We start from the raw sequence: 13,255 nt of genomic DNA on the forward strand, positions 1-13,255 counted from the left end.
ATGTTGACAGATGGCAGAAACCAATACAATATTGTAAAGCAATTATCCTTCTATTGAAAATAAATTAAATACATTTTAAAAAGAAAGGTTGTCAGAGTTACCAAAGCTCTGAGCTAAAAGAGGAGGAGAAGATGAGGTAACAGAGGGACAAATCACTGAGGGCCTTACTGACTACTGTAATAGAATTTGGCTTTTACTGAAGTAAAATGAGAAGGCAATGGAGCGTTCTGAATAGAGGAATGGCGTGACCAGATCAAGGCTTTAACAGGATCACAACGTGTGACAGATGATTTCCAAGATGATGGCCACTAATCAACATCTTCCTTCTATGAACAAGCGTAACATACAGCCCAGCAAGAGGCTGAGTCTATGTCCTCTCCTCTTGAATCGAGGTGGCCTCCAGACTTGCTTTTCCTGATAAAATGAGACAAATGGGACAGTCTGGGAATTTCACACCTAAGCTTTCTGAGCCTTGGCAGTTTCCGCTTCCTCTTTTATAGAAGCTGGATACTGCATGAGGAGTCTGACAACCCTGAGACCACTATGTTGCGAATGAGTCCAATCCAGTCACGTAGAAAAAGCGAAGTGGAGAAGAACAAAGGAACCCAGGCAACAGGCAGAACTGAGGCCCCACATATGACCCAATTTCTTGTACAATCTCAGACAATCCTGGACCTTTGGAGTCATAATAACTGAGATCACAGACATTCTGACATAGAGACAAACCATTGCCGTGGGGTCCTGTCCAAATTTCTACACTTGGAACTTCAAAAATATAATTCTTATCTTACACTACTAAATTTGGGGGTAGTTAAATACATAGTAATTAACAATTGACTGAAACTGATATGAGCTCAGGGGAGGAGTAGACACCTGAGGAGTATATAGCAAGGATACTCACTGTTAGTGAGCCTAGAAAGGGTGTGATGAAATCATTTCAGAGGCTGGAGAGAAGGTGATCCCATGCTTCATAACTGCCTGCAATAATATGGACAAAAGAAAACGTGTCTAATAGAAACTTGTGGACTTGGCTAAGAAAATTTCTGAATGTGATAATCGGCTTTACTCTGTGACCTAGGATTAATTACAGGAAGAGAAAGAGGAACTAAAATGTTCAAGTTGTATTTAGAGGAAATCATTCAAACTAGGACTTGTTAGGTTGGAAAACAAAAATTACTGTCCTTCTTGCCTCTGGAGGCAACACAAGATTCTCAAAGAAGCAGTCTTAGAACAAAGATCAAATCCAGCGTCTATTAATACAGTGTCCCCTGAGGTTAAAGATTAAATCAAGCATGCGGCTGGAAGATGTCTCATTAAGACCTAGAAGAGATTTAAGGTGGCACCTCACAGACCCTGTCCAGGAGGAAAAGCAGTTTCTAAAGACCTTGAAGGTTTTTCCTACAGCATTCTGACTCACAGTCAAGGTCAACTGCAGCCTGTCTCAAGAGTTTTCTGGGTATGCCTTTTCCAATGGACTGATCCTTAATAGACAAATGGGAAGCCTCCAAGGTTTATAAGAAAAATGTACCCCCCATAAAAGCACCACTAGCTAAACAAAAAGAAGGACACCTGGGTGTGTGGCAGGAAGATGAAGAAGTCTTCCTGGGTGTGTCACTCCCAGTAGCCTTAGAGGAGCTGTGTGTAGCCCAAATCGCAGAATCATGACAAATAACATGTTATTGTTTTTTTTAAGCCACGACTTACTGGAGTGGTTTTCATTTGTCTGTAGATAAGTAAAACATAAGTAAAAACAGATAGGGAGGGACAAGAGTTGCAAAAGAGAGACCCACTCTGGCCACTGTACCATGAGACAGGATAATAGTGACCTGGACCCGGGCAGTGAAGGTGGTGAGCAGGTCAGATGTGGGATCTATTTTGAAGGCACAGCCAAGTGATTCAGCAGATTAAATGGCGGGGTGTGAAGGGGAAGAAAGGAATACTCCACGGTTAACAGTTTGATTGGTGATCTGTGCAATTACAAGAATGGACTTGTCATGGGTGTAGCAATTGTGGGGGTAAAGTCAGGAATCCAGGTCTTTACCATCTGGTGGCTCAAACAGTAAAGAACCTGCCTGCAACGCAGGAGATTTGGGTTCGATCGCTGGGTCGGGAAGATCCCCTGGAGAAGGGCACGGCAGCCTACTCCAGTATTCTTGCCTGGGAAATCCCATGGACAGAGGAACCTGGCGAGCTAGAGTCTAAAGGATCCCAAAGAGTCGGACATGACTGAAGCGACTTAGCAGGCAAAATGAGAAATGCAGGTCCTTGAGTAGATGATAGGAACAAGATATGTCCCTGAATGGACTTCGGGCTGGTTTCCTTAGCTCCAATTCTTTCTTTTCTTCAATAAAGCCTACCCTACACTAATTTTCCTAAAATACTGCCTATCTTATAATGTTCCAGCAATGTGTTTTGCTGTGTTGCTTAAGTTTCCTACCTGTTTTGCATACCTCTGCTTAGCTGTTAAACTGTTCAATGATCACTGAGGTCAACAGAAGTTAACTACGTGTCCAACCCCTGGCTGGGGACATGGTACACACTGTCCTGTCTTTACTCAGAATGTGTGTAGAGACAGACACATAATCAGATGAATTCACAGAGAGAAACGCTATTACAGGGGAATGCTCGTGTGCCTGCTAAGTTGCTTCAATTATGTTCAATTCTTTGCGACTCTGTGGCCTATAGCCTGCCAGGCTCCTCTCTCCATGGAATTCTCCAGGCAAGAACACTGGAGCAGGTTGCCACGCCCTCCTTCAGGGGATCTTTCCGACCCAGGGAGTGAATCTGCATCTCTTATGCCTCCTGCATTGGCAGGCAGGTTCTTTACCCCAGTGCCACCTCGGAAGCCCGTAGAGGAATGTAGACAGCACCAAATAAACTCAAAGAAGGGAGAGAATAATTTTTCCTGGGCAGTAGAAAGGGGCAGCCAGAGTTAGAGAGGGTGGGCTTTGTGAGCAGGACACCTGGCTGACAAGGAGTGTTGAGGAATATGTATGGCAAGTGTGTCTGGAGCACAGAAGAGGTGATGGAAGTGAAGTTACAAAGGCTGTTGAAGCCTGACTAGAACCTACTGCCCACTCCTATCATTGGGAAGACTCTGTTGCAGCCAGATTCCCTCTTTCATCTTCTGCCCCACAAGGCGCACTCACGCATGGGTGTGGACACACAGATGCTTGCTTTGAAGCACAATGAGCCCTGGCAGTCCAGAAACCATGGGAAGGGGCTGTTGGGAATAAGGCTGAACTAGATCAGAGCTCGTCAGGGAACCTCTATGACTTTCCAAGGTCTGAACAACCACAGAGAGTTCTAAAGAAATGAATTTCCAGATCCACTACTTCCATAGGAGCCCCCTTTTATGAATGATATGCCTGAAATGAGCCTGAAGCAAGCAGATTTCTAGCAAGTTCTCTTTTCCCACTTCCTCTTTCATAATGATGCTTGTCCCATTTTACAAAAGAAAGATGGATCTCGCCCCCACTCAGAATTCTACTCTGTGCTTTGCCTGTCCAGGGTGTCAAACATAGGGGAAAGGGGGAAATTGCTATTCGAGACACTTTCTTTAGTCAAAGCAGTGATATCCACACTGTCCACACCTACTCTGATAATATTTCTAATACAGTTTAGTTCTATGCTAATAACTAGAGAGAGATGCAATGGCACCCCACTCCAGTACTCTTGCCTGGAAAATCCCAGGGACAGAGGAGCCTGGTAGGCTGCAGTCCATGGGGTCCCTAAGAGTTGGACACGACTGAGCGACTTCACTTTCATTTTCACTTTCATGCATTGGAGAAGGACATGGGAACCCACTCCAGTGTTCTTGCCTGGAGAATCCCAGGGACAGGGGAGCCTGTTGGGCTGCCATTTCTAGGGTCGCACAGAGTCGGACACGACTGAAGCAACTTAACGGCAGCAGCAGCAGCAGTAATTAGTTATCAAAAGTGAATGGGTTTTGGTTAGTTGTGTACTAATGACTATGCTTAAAATAACATAATAATGTTCACAATATAAATATTAATATTTATTTTAAAATGAAATCTCAAAGTATATGCTTCTTTTTGGTGCTGAGGTGTATTTGTGTGTGCACTTCGTTGCATCTAACGCTTTGCAGCTCTGTGAACTGTAGCGTGCGAGGCTCCTCTGTCCATGGAATTTTCCAGGGAAAAGTACTGGAACGGGTTGCCATTTCTTACTCCAGGGGATCTTCCTGACCCAAGGATGGAACCTATGTCTCCTGCATTGGCAGGCGAATTCTTTACCACTGCGCCATCTGGGAAGCCCGCCAACGGGTAAGGAGAGCAAACAAGTTGGAAAAATATATAGCTAAATATCTAACTAAAATGTTCAATTAGAAAATAATTTGAAAATATTAGCAGTCAGTGCTAAAAGTGTGCAAATGATACAGATGACGCTTGAATAGCGCAGGGTTGGGGCTCCAACACTCTGCTGTATGGAAAATCTGCTGTAACCGACAGCAAGCCCTGGGTACCGCAGTTCCTCAGTGTCCATAGTTCTGCATCACAGAGTCAACCAACCACGGATACTGTAGCACTGTGGCATTTACTGTCAAAAAAAAAGTCTCAGATAAGTGGATCTCACTGTTTAAACTTCTGTCATTCAAGGGCCAATGTACTTCCTCTCCCAAAGTTGTGTCAGAAGGCATATGAGCAAAAGAGCCAGTAAGGAGACTTCAGTGGTGCAGGCTTCACTGCCTATGTCACTGGGCTGGTATGTCACAAAGATCATTAGAATCCCCACTCCCAACCTTAGAGTCATCATATTTTCCTCTTCTGGAATCATTTTCAGTTTCACTTCCTTTACTTAACCAAACACTTTCTGTCACTCTCCTTCAGCATTTGGAAAAGACGCAACTTAGAACATGGCCACCTAATAGGCATTCTGACTTTTTCTTATTCCTTTTCATATGGTCCATATACAGTCCTCTGCTCTTCAAAAAATGACCTGCCATGCACCATTAGATTTTCAGTGGGATAAAACACTGGAAAATATATGTGGATGCATACTCTGCCTCCAGATATAGAATATGTACAAATACTACCACTGGATTGAGCTGAGGTCAAAGAGCATTTTCTTTCCTATTTCTGATTCTAGCACTGAATAACTTAAAAAAAGGGTAACATTCCCTGACATACAGCAAGTTAGTAAGTAATAACACATACGAAGTTGACTGCAGTTATTTTAGTAAAATTCACCGTTAATTAGGAGTAAATACTACTAGCAAAACTCACAAATGTTCTCTCAACTTTCCTATGGGATGTTTCCACCCAATCCACAAAATAGGATACCAGCCAGCATGTGAACAATACTCAACTCAATAGTCTCACACAATAATCTGTAACCACTGGATCAATAAATAAAAGAGCTAATATTGAGCTAAAGAAAGAAGCTGGCTTCTTGCCAACCCTCAGACCATAAATATCTTCTGAAAAGAAGTCTTCCCATACAGTTGACTACACCCACCTCCCCTCTGTTATGTGAGTGTCTTCTGAAGACTCCCTCAATCCCAGCCTTCTACTTGGATGAATGGATATATAGGTAGATAGCTAGATACAGACATACATCAATCCACATTTGCCTACTATTTGTCAAGCTCTATCAGCAAAAACTAGGTGAAATGGACAAATGTTTTCATTCAGGAACCATGAAAAGATTTTCTTCAAGGACCAAACTCATATAGACATCCATGTGATGTGACTACTATTTGCTCCTAAAGGTAATCTTTAAATATATAATTAATAATGTTAGTATGAAAGTACCATATAAGTGTTACTATAAAACCAGTGTTCCATCATCTCACACTACATTGCAATGAAATCATGGCTGACTGTCACTGTCAAATTGTGAGAAATATTTCTATGGAAATAATAGCCTTCATAAATACTGGTGTTCTTAAATCTCTACCACTTTCTCACTCTGTGACTTTGGGAAAGTTATTTAATTACTCTATGGTTCAATTTCTTCAGTTATAAAATACAGTCCCTACCACCACAAAAGTTTACTATGATATATTTTTTTTTAATACACACATATTTAGAACAATGTCTGGGACATAATGAGAAGTCAACAAGTGTTAGCTATGATTCATATTATTTCCCATAGTTCAAGTTGTGGACCTGAACAGGACTCTCTGCATTATCACTAACTAACCTGCAAAGGAACTGTTACATAATGAATAAAACTTAGTATACTCAATGGGAGACAGGAAGAAAAGGCAGTTTTGTAAGTTTTTAATGTTTTTCAAACTGTTCTGTGTTCGAGATCCATTCAAAAAGATCATTAGAGTTATGGCTATTTTCCTCAGAAAAAGTCCCTTTATTCACAGCCTTCCTGAAGTCCTGGTTTGATAGCAAACCTGAGATGGAGACCCTTCTAGGATTTAAATTTTTCAATTATCAAACTTTAGACCACTGCTTTCCCCCCTTCCTCCAAAGAAATTGATAAACATGTATTTCACTGACACACATTATGTCCTGAGATATAGCTGTTGACATTTACATATTAATTTCATGGATTAAAACAAAAAGCATCAAACTGTTTTCTTAAACCCACCAGTAAGCTGTAGGAAAATTCCTAATTCCAGAAACTATAGCTTCAAATCAGATTCTGGAGTTCCCATTCCAAATCAGCAGAGAACGGTGAACATTCTGCCTACCAGAAGTCCAGGCCAGCACCCAACTTAACCCCTCTGTCACCCTGTCCTAGAGCAGACAATCCTGCTGGAAAGGCCATTCTGAGTATGATCAAAACTCTGAGAGGAGAAAACTGAGGAAGAAATACAAGGATGTGCCTTTCCTGTCTACCAGAACAAACCTTCACAATCTTCTAGACTTCTTAACTCTATTAAGTAAAATTTTAATTTTTTTCACCACTTTTTAACTCTAAAATGGCTATTGCTTTGTCATCAGTCCTTTCCTTTCTCTATCTTTATGTTCTACTCTTTGTATCTGCTCCCTCTTATCTATCATGCCTACTTCACTGCTTTCCAATAAAATGACAGGCGTTTAATGTATCTTGTACCTTGATGCATTATCATAGAACATCCACCTCTGCAGAGCAGGATGCTGTAACCACCTAGATCTCATCTGTTTATTCAATCAAGTCAACTAAGCCGCTTTAAACACACTGACAAAATGAGACTGCCTATCAGTTATGAGATGCTATCAGCAGTGTCATAACATCAGACAGTAGTTTTTAAAAACATAGTGGAAATCGCTAGTGACAACCACTTTACTTCCAGTTTTGAAACTTCTGATTCACCCTATTTAAGAACCTATTACAAGCATCATTTAAAAATTAACCTTGGTTTGCGTATACTTCGACGTTAAGAAACATTTAAATGCACAAATCAAGTTAAATTCAATACACTATAAGCTAAATTCAAATACGTTGTATATGCTTGCAAAATCTCAACAACACTTGGAAAAATTAACTGGATTTTCATTTAAAGCCTCTTTGAGTAAGCAGTTCACAGCAGTACAAGTCTCCTGCGTTTCTTTGAAGTTTCTAGCACTGATTTTCCGGAAATAATATAAAGCCAGGCCAGACTGTCAAAAGGTAACCATCCTATAAATTCCTCTTCCAAGGCAGGTAAGTGTCCTGGTCAAAAAAGAGGAGGGCAGTTTGACTGACAAGCATAGAGTCAGACGTGCAAGCTCACGCAGGAGTTGGCACCGGTCGGCGAGTTGGCAACAGTCGGTGGGGGGGTTGGGAGGAGGGAGGGAAGAAGCGGGGAACTGCAGTACCTTACTTGAACTTTCTGAGCTGGATGAGGTGCAGAACTCAGCGCTCTGTGCGGCGTGACTTCCCTCTCTCCGAACCCCGCAGCTCGGCGCGGGCAGCCGGGCGCGCTTCCCTTGCTCTCCGCCTCCCAGCGCGGAGTAGGTGGAGCGCACGGCACCCGGCGACGCGGAAAGAGCGGAGCGCACTGTGGGGCCGCGGGATCCGCGCGGGACCCACGAGTGGACCAGCAGTCTGTGCTCGGCTGGAAGCGGAGGATGGCGTGGAGAGCCCGCGACAGGGATAAAGGGTCAGAAGGGGAAAACCCTCTGCGCCCAGCGCCAACGAAAACCGAAGTCGCGGTCAAGAGTTTCCCCCGTAAGAGGGCGGGGCGGCCCGGCTGGCAGCTAGTCGGCGGGGAGACGGGTGGGTCCGGCCAGTGCTGGGAGGGGACCGAGACGAAGGCTTTCGGGGAAAATTCCCTTGCCCTTTCCAGCCACCAGCACCTCCCCTCCCGAAGCGGAGAAGCCAAGCTCTGTACCTCCATCGACTCCGGGCTGCAGGGTCAGGGGCGGCAGGCAGTGCAGCGGGGCGGGCGCGGTCACCCGGCTCCCTTCCCGGGCGTCGGGCCTCTGCGGCCACAAACAAATCAGCTGGGGTTTCCCTGGGCGCCTGGAACCCACGGAGTCCCAACCCCCAACGAAAAGAAAAGTGAAAGGGAAAAGAGCGAGGAGGAACGGCGAAGATAAACACCCCAGGGGCTGGGGGAGGGGCGGGCGGCAGCAGCTCTTGGCCGGCTGCCCCAGGTGTCTTGGCTCCACGCCCCCTGGGAGGTGTCCGCCAGTGCCAGGGGGCGCAGAACCTGGAGGGCAGCGGGGAGGAAGGCAGGCTAGGCGCTCCAGCCCCGCCTCCTGGGACGCTGGCCCTGGCCTTGGCCTATGCCTCCCTCGTGGGACACATGCAGGGAAGGAGCGAGAAGGAGATCCGAGGTCCATCTGCCGCATCCACGGGCCCATGGCAAGCGAGGCTGTCCGAGCTGCGACTGAGACCTGGGCGCGGCGCAGGTCCAAGGCGTCTGCAGGAGAGGGAAAATGTGTTGGGTCGGAATGGGCGGCCACCTCAGACCTTGACCCTCCCTGTAGGTAGGCTGGAAGAAGGAAGGCTCTGAAGTTCTACTAAAGAAACCATGGAAGGAAGACATCTGGACGACTACTTTGTCCAAGGCAGTTGGCACGGAGGGTGAACGAATTTGAAGGGAGCCTGTCTGCCGGCCACTTTCCCAGTCTAGCGCATAGTCCAGTGTGACACATTATAATAGAACCGTGTGAAATGTTATTGTAGGGTGTTACTGCTGAAAGAACCAAGTTCCTTGAGGCGAAGATTCTAATGCCTCAAAGCGTGCAGAAAAGCTTTCAGTGTTTTGGAGGCACTGTGGAGAACCTTCCACACATTGTGAATCACTGAAAATCCCTAAGGGAAGGGTGCTTCCCCAAATTTTTCAGAGTTCTGTCATAGGAAAAATAAGGCTCCTTGGAGCTTTTTCTTTTGCATCACATACATGTTAAAAATAAAATAGAAACATATTAGAAGTGATTTAAATATTAAATGTTCCTAAAGTTCCATATAGAATCACTTCACTTTTTATGAAAAATTTGAGCTCTAGGTAGTCACTGTCAACAAAATGAGATGAAAATGTAAACACTCTTTCACAACCATTCAAAATTTTACCATAGTTGGAAATTATATTTAAAGAAATAAAGCAATTATTCTTTTCTGTTCAAGATAATGTAATACTGATTTTTTCTATGATAATGGCAGTGATTTAAAATCCAATCACACTTGGCCATGGCAAAGTTAAGTCCCCTACATACAAACTTTCAAGTTGCAAACTTTCAAAGATGCAAATGTGCGTTCACATGTCCAATCATATGAGTTAGTTCATCTGTCTGGCATACATTATCATGTATGTGCATTGTCTACAAGTGACTGTGCTTTTTGCACTTTGCTGTACAGTACTGTATAGAGTATAGTAGCTCAGTATATTTCAACCCAGAATCTCCGGAAGCAAGGTAAAAGTAACAGTGATGTAGTTGGTACTGATACCTGCTACTGTACTTTTCAAGTTTCTGTACTATACGATTTAAAATGTTTATTTTTCGCATTTGTTATGTATTATTTGAGTGAAAAGTGTTATAAACCTATTTTGGTACATTACTGTATAACTGACTGTGTTAGTTGGGCACCTAGGCTAACTTTGTTGGACTTAAGGCACACGCTCTGGGAATGGAACTTGTTTGTATGCAGGGGCTAACTATACACTGAAGCTCTGATTTGCAGAACAAATATGCATCCTGAGATCAGGCTTGCCCAGGATTGGATTCTGTTACAATAGACATAGCAGCCCCAAAGGCAAAGCATGTGTATATGTGAATATGGAAATCAATGACGGAGAAGTGGATCTGGGTCTGCTCGTCGACTTGAACTGCTCCAGTCTTTCTTGGCTCCTGAAAGATGAACTCCCATACCTCCTTCAGCTCTCCTACAGATGCTGTGTGATCTGCAGCTGACAGCTGAAGCAGTTGTCCAGATAGTAAGGCCCCTCTTTGGCCTCACTCAGCAACAACTAGTGGAAGGAAATATCACTGCCACCAGAGGTCAGGTCGTTACAGGCTGCACTTGGCTGCCTAAGAGCACTTTAAAAAAGTTACTCTTAGCTGGAGCTCACTAGCAGGCTGGTGGCTCTGGCTGTCCCCAGGGCTGAGAGACATCAGTGTCTGACAGCACACTTTTAATACGTGGCCGTCATGAATTTTCTGAGCTACTGGAGAAGTTTTCATGGTGCTGTGAAACTGATGGGAATTTTCTTCATGTAGCCAAACTGTAAAATACAATCAGTATAAATGGTCTCTGGATGTTGATTGAGCTTCTAACACATGTAAACTCTAGAACAAGATGGACTGAATGAAATATGAAGCATTTAGTCAGGAGATAAAATAACACAAATGACAAGAAAGTTGAGAAATGGAATATTTCCTGCCCTATGGCTCAGTGGTAAAGAATCTCTGCCTGCCAGTGCAGGAGACACATGGTAAGCAGGTCAGGAAGACCCCCTGGAGTAGGAAATGGCAACCTACTCTAGTATTCTTGCCTGGAAAATTCCAGAGATCGAGAAACCTGGCATCTACAGTCAATGGGGTTATAAAGAGTCAGACACAACTGAGTACACACACGTCACATCATCAGTGAGCAAGGATGTCACAATCATCAGCGATTGCAACCCTCCAGTGCGAGCTGGTGAACCCTAAGAGCACTCAGGAAGGAGAATACCTTAGAGCTAGCAGCCCTGGGACTACAGCCACTCCCTATGGTGAGCCTTGAGGAAAGGAAGCTCAGGATGTGAAAAACACTGGAAACTGGCCCCAGGTAGCTGAGATACAAAAGAAAGGAATGATTTCAGTGAGCTTAGACTCTTGCATCTTCCCTTACATAGAAACCTCTACGTTCCTTAACTTGGGATATCTGGTTTTCTTTAATTAACAGCAATCATATGACGTTCAGACTACCTGCCCTTTGTTGCAAAACTTGTATATAACCTGGCTCCTCCCCTTGCCTCCTCAGCACAGTTCTCTCAGGGTCACTTGAGATGCTGTCTCCCAGGCTCAAAGGTCTAAAAATTCCCATTGAAAAAAAACGTAATTATCAACTTTTAGGTTGTGAATATTTTTTAAGTTGACAAATTAATTGAAACTGATGGTGGCCATAGGAGAAACTTTGCTCAACTACATACTTGCCTCCTGAGCATGTAGGTCAAATTTGTTTTCTCAATTACACACAAAAATGTATATTTGAACTGGTTATATAAGTCCGTGCAATTCAATGAGGTTGGGTTTTCAGCATGTTTTTGTTGCAGTGCCTCAAAAAGAGAAATCTAATGTATGCAACTTGTATTTTCAGTTTCCACAGGCTGTTTGGCAGGGTATTAAAAACTGCTCACACCAATGAACAAGTAAACCCCACTGTATAAATTAAAAGCAAAGGCAAAGATTGATGAAATTGCCTAAAGCTAACTAATAAAAGTACCATGTGGAAAGAAGTAAAAATTAACTAAATCTCACAGAAGTGATGATAATGACCTTTCTTTGAATTAAAAAAATAATAAAATCATAATGGAATAAATTTTAATATCTGATTTTTCATTTGAAAGACAATATTACCTAATTGGCTAGTTTTCTTTAAAATAAATGGCTAACAAATGTTTTCTGTAGCTTTGGTGACTACGTCGAAGCAGTTGAAAGTTAGCTCATCTGACTTAGTGTTCAAAGTCCATGACTGTGACCTTATTTATGGTTCTCCTAAGGAGCAGATCACAGAACAAGAAAAAGCTGACCTTCTGGTCTGTGTAAAACATAGACTGGGACCCCTCAAGGTGCCATTTTGGTTAAAACCTTACCTTGAGGTTGCTTCCAGTCTTTTTGGTGGTCCTGACAACCAAGAACAACATTCCTCCTCTTAAAGAAAGTTTTTAAGCGTTTCTTAAATTACTGCTTTCTCAGAGATAGAGCAATACTAGCTACTATTTCTATAGTTCCTAGAAGTGTGCCTACTAAGACAAATATTAGCTCATTAAATCCTCGTGATAATGCTATTGATGGAGAAACCAAGGCCACAAGAAATTTCACAGTTTGCCTGCAATTCACATGCAATTGGGTGGTCCCCTGCAAGGATCTGATCTTGCGTGGTCTAGCTTGGGTCTACCTCTAACCCCTGCCACCTCTAAACTGACCCAGCCTCCACAGCTTCTGAGAAAAGAAGCCTTTGCTCTCAGGCAGTATCTGACGGTTATATTTTGTTTGCTCTAGAGTAATTTTAAGTGCCACCAGGGAGGAAACTCATCAGTTCCCTTGAATTTCTGCTTCCTGATCTCCTTGTGTTTCTGTAATGAAACTGCCATGAAGTTTGCAGCTCCTTTATGAAAAAGATTATTTGAATAAAATCACTGACAACAGGCTGGCAGAGCTCTGCTGCAGGTCATAAACAGAAGAACTAGGGGCTGATACCTTCTGGCAGATGCCCATTAAAGATGGTGATTTTGTTTGGACTGCAGAGTCAAAGGGTGCCCATGGCAAATAAGGAGAAAGGGCACCTAGTGTCAAGCTGTAAATGAATTTAAAATAATTAAGTAACGACATAATACTTAATATGATTAAAAGTATATAGTATCTTAAATGTTTTGTTATTTAGTAAGAAGAAGAAAGGGTTTAAATAGAACCAAGAGATAATTTAATGTGCTAATACTACTACTCTGAACAGTCTTCGAAGACTGATCTTATCAATCACAATCTAGTTCAAAATACATTAATTACCTTACTTAGATTTATGAGAGTGTACTATAAATGTACACAATATGACTGGGTCTTTTTGACATTTATTTCAATGACTAATTATAAAAAGGGATTTCATTTTCATCAGATATACTTGCTGAGGATGGAAAAGACACATTATTTGAGTTAGTCCTCCAATT

General features: G+C 43.0%; 1 protein-coding gene across 2 annotated transcripts in view; it reads right to left on the reverse strand.

Annotated features, from left to right (window-relative positions):
- IL15 (interleukin 15) overlaps window positions 1-9,505 on the reverse strand; it is a 90,916-nt gene extending 81,411 nt beyond the window's left edge. For both annotated transcript variants that reach the window (XM_040250460.1, XM_040250459.1), the window contains exon 1: window positions 7,761-9,505. Coding sequence is in view for 1 of the 2 variants with exons in the window: in XM_040250459.1 (XP_040106393.1) it covers window positions 7,761-8,281 (521 nt within the window). In the remaining variant the exon portion in view is untranslated. The remainder of the gene's footprint in view (window positions 1-7,760) is intronic.
- Window positions 9,506-13,255: the final 3,750 nt, after the last annotated feature.

This window comes from Oryx dammah, unplaced genomic scaffold (genome assembly GCF_014754425.2).
Source record: "Oryx dammah isolate SB20612 unplaced genomic scaffold, SCBI_Odam_1.1 HiC_scaffold_12, whole genome shotgun sequence".
Taxonomy (NCBI): domain Eukaryota; kingdom Metazoa; phylum Chordata; class Mammalia; order Artiodactyla; family Bovidae; genus Oryx; species Oryx dammah.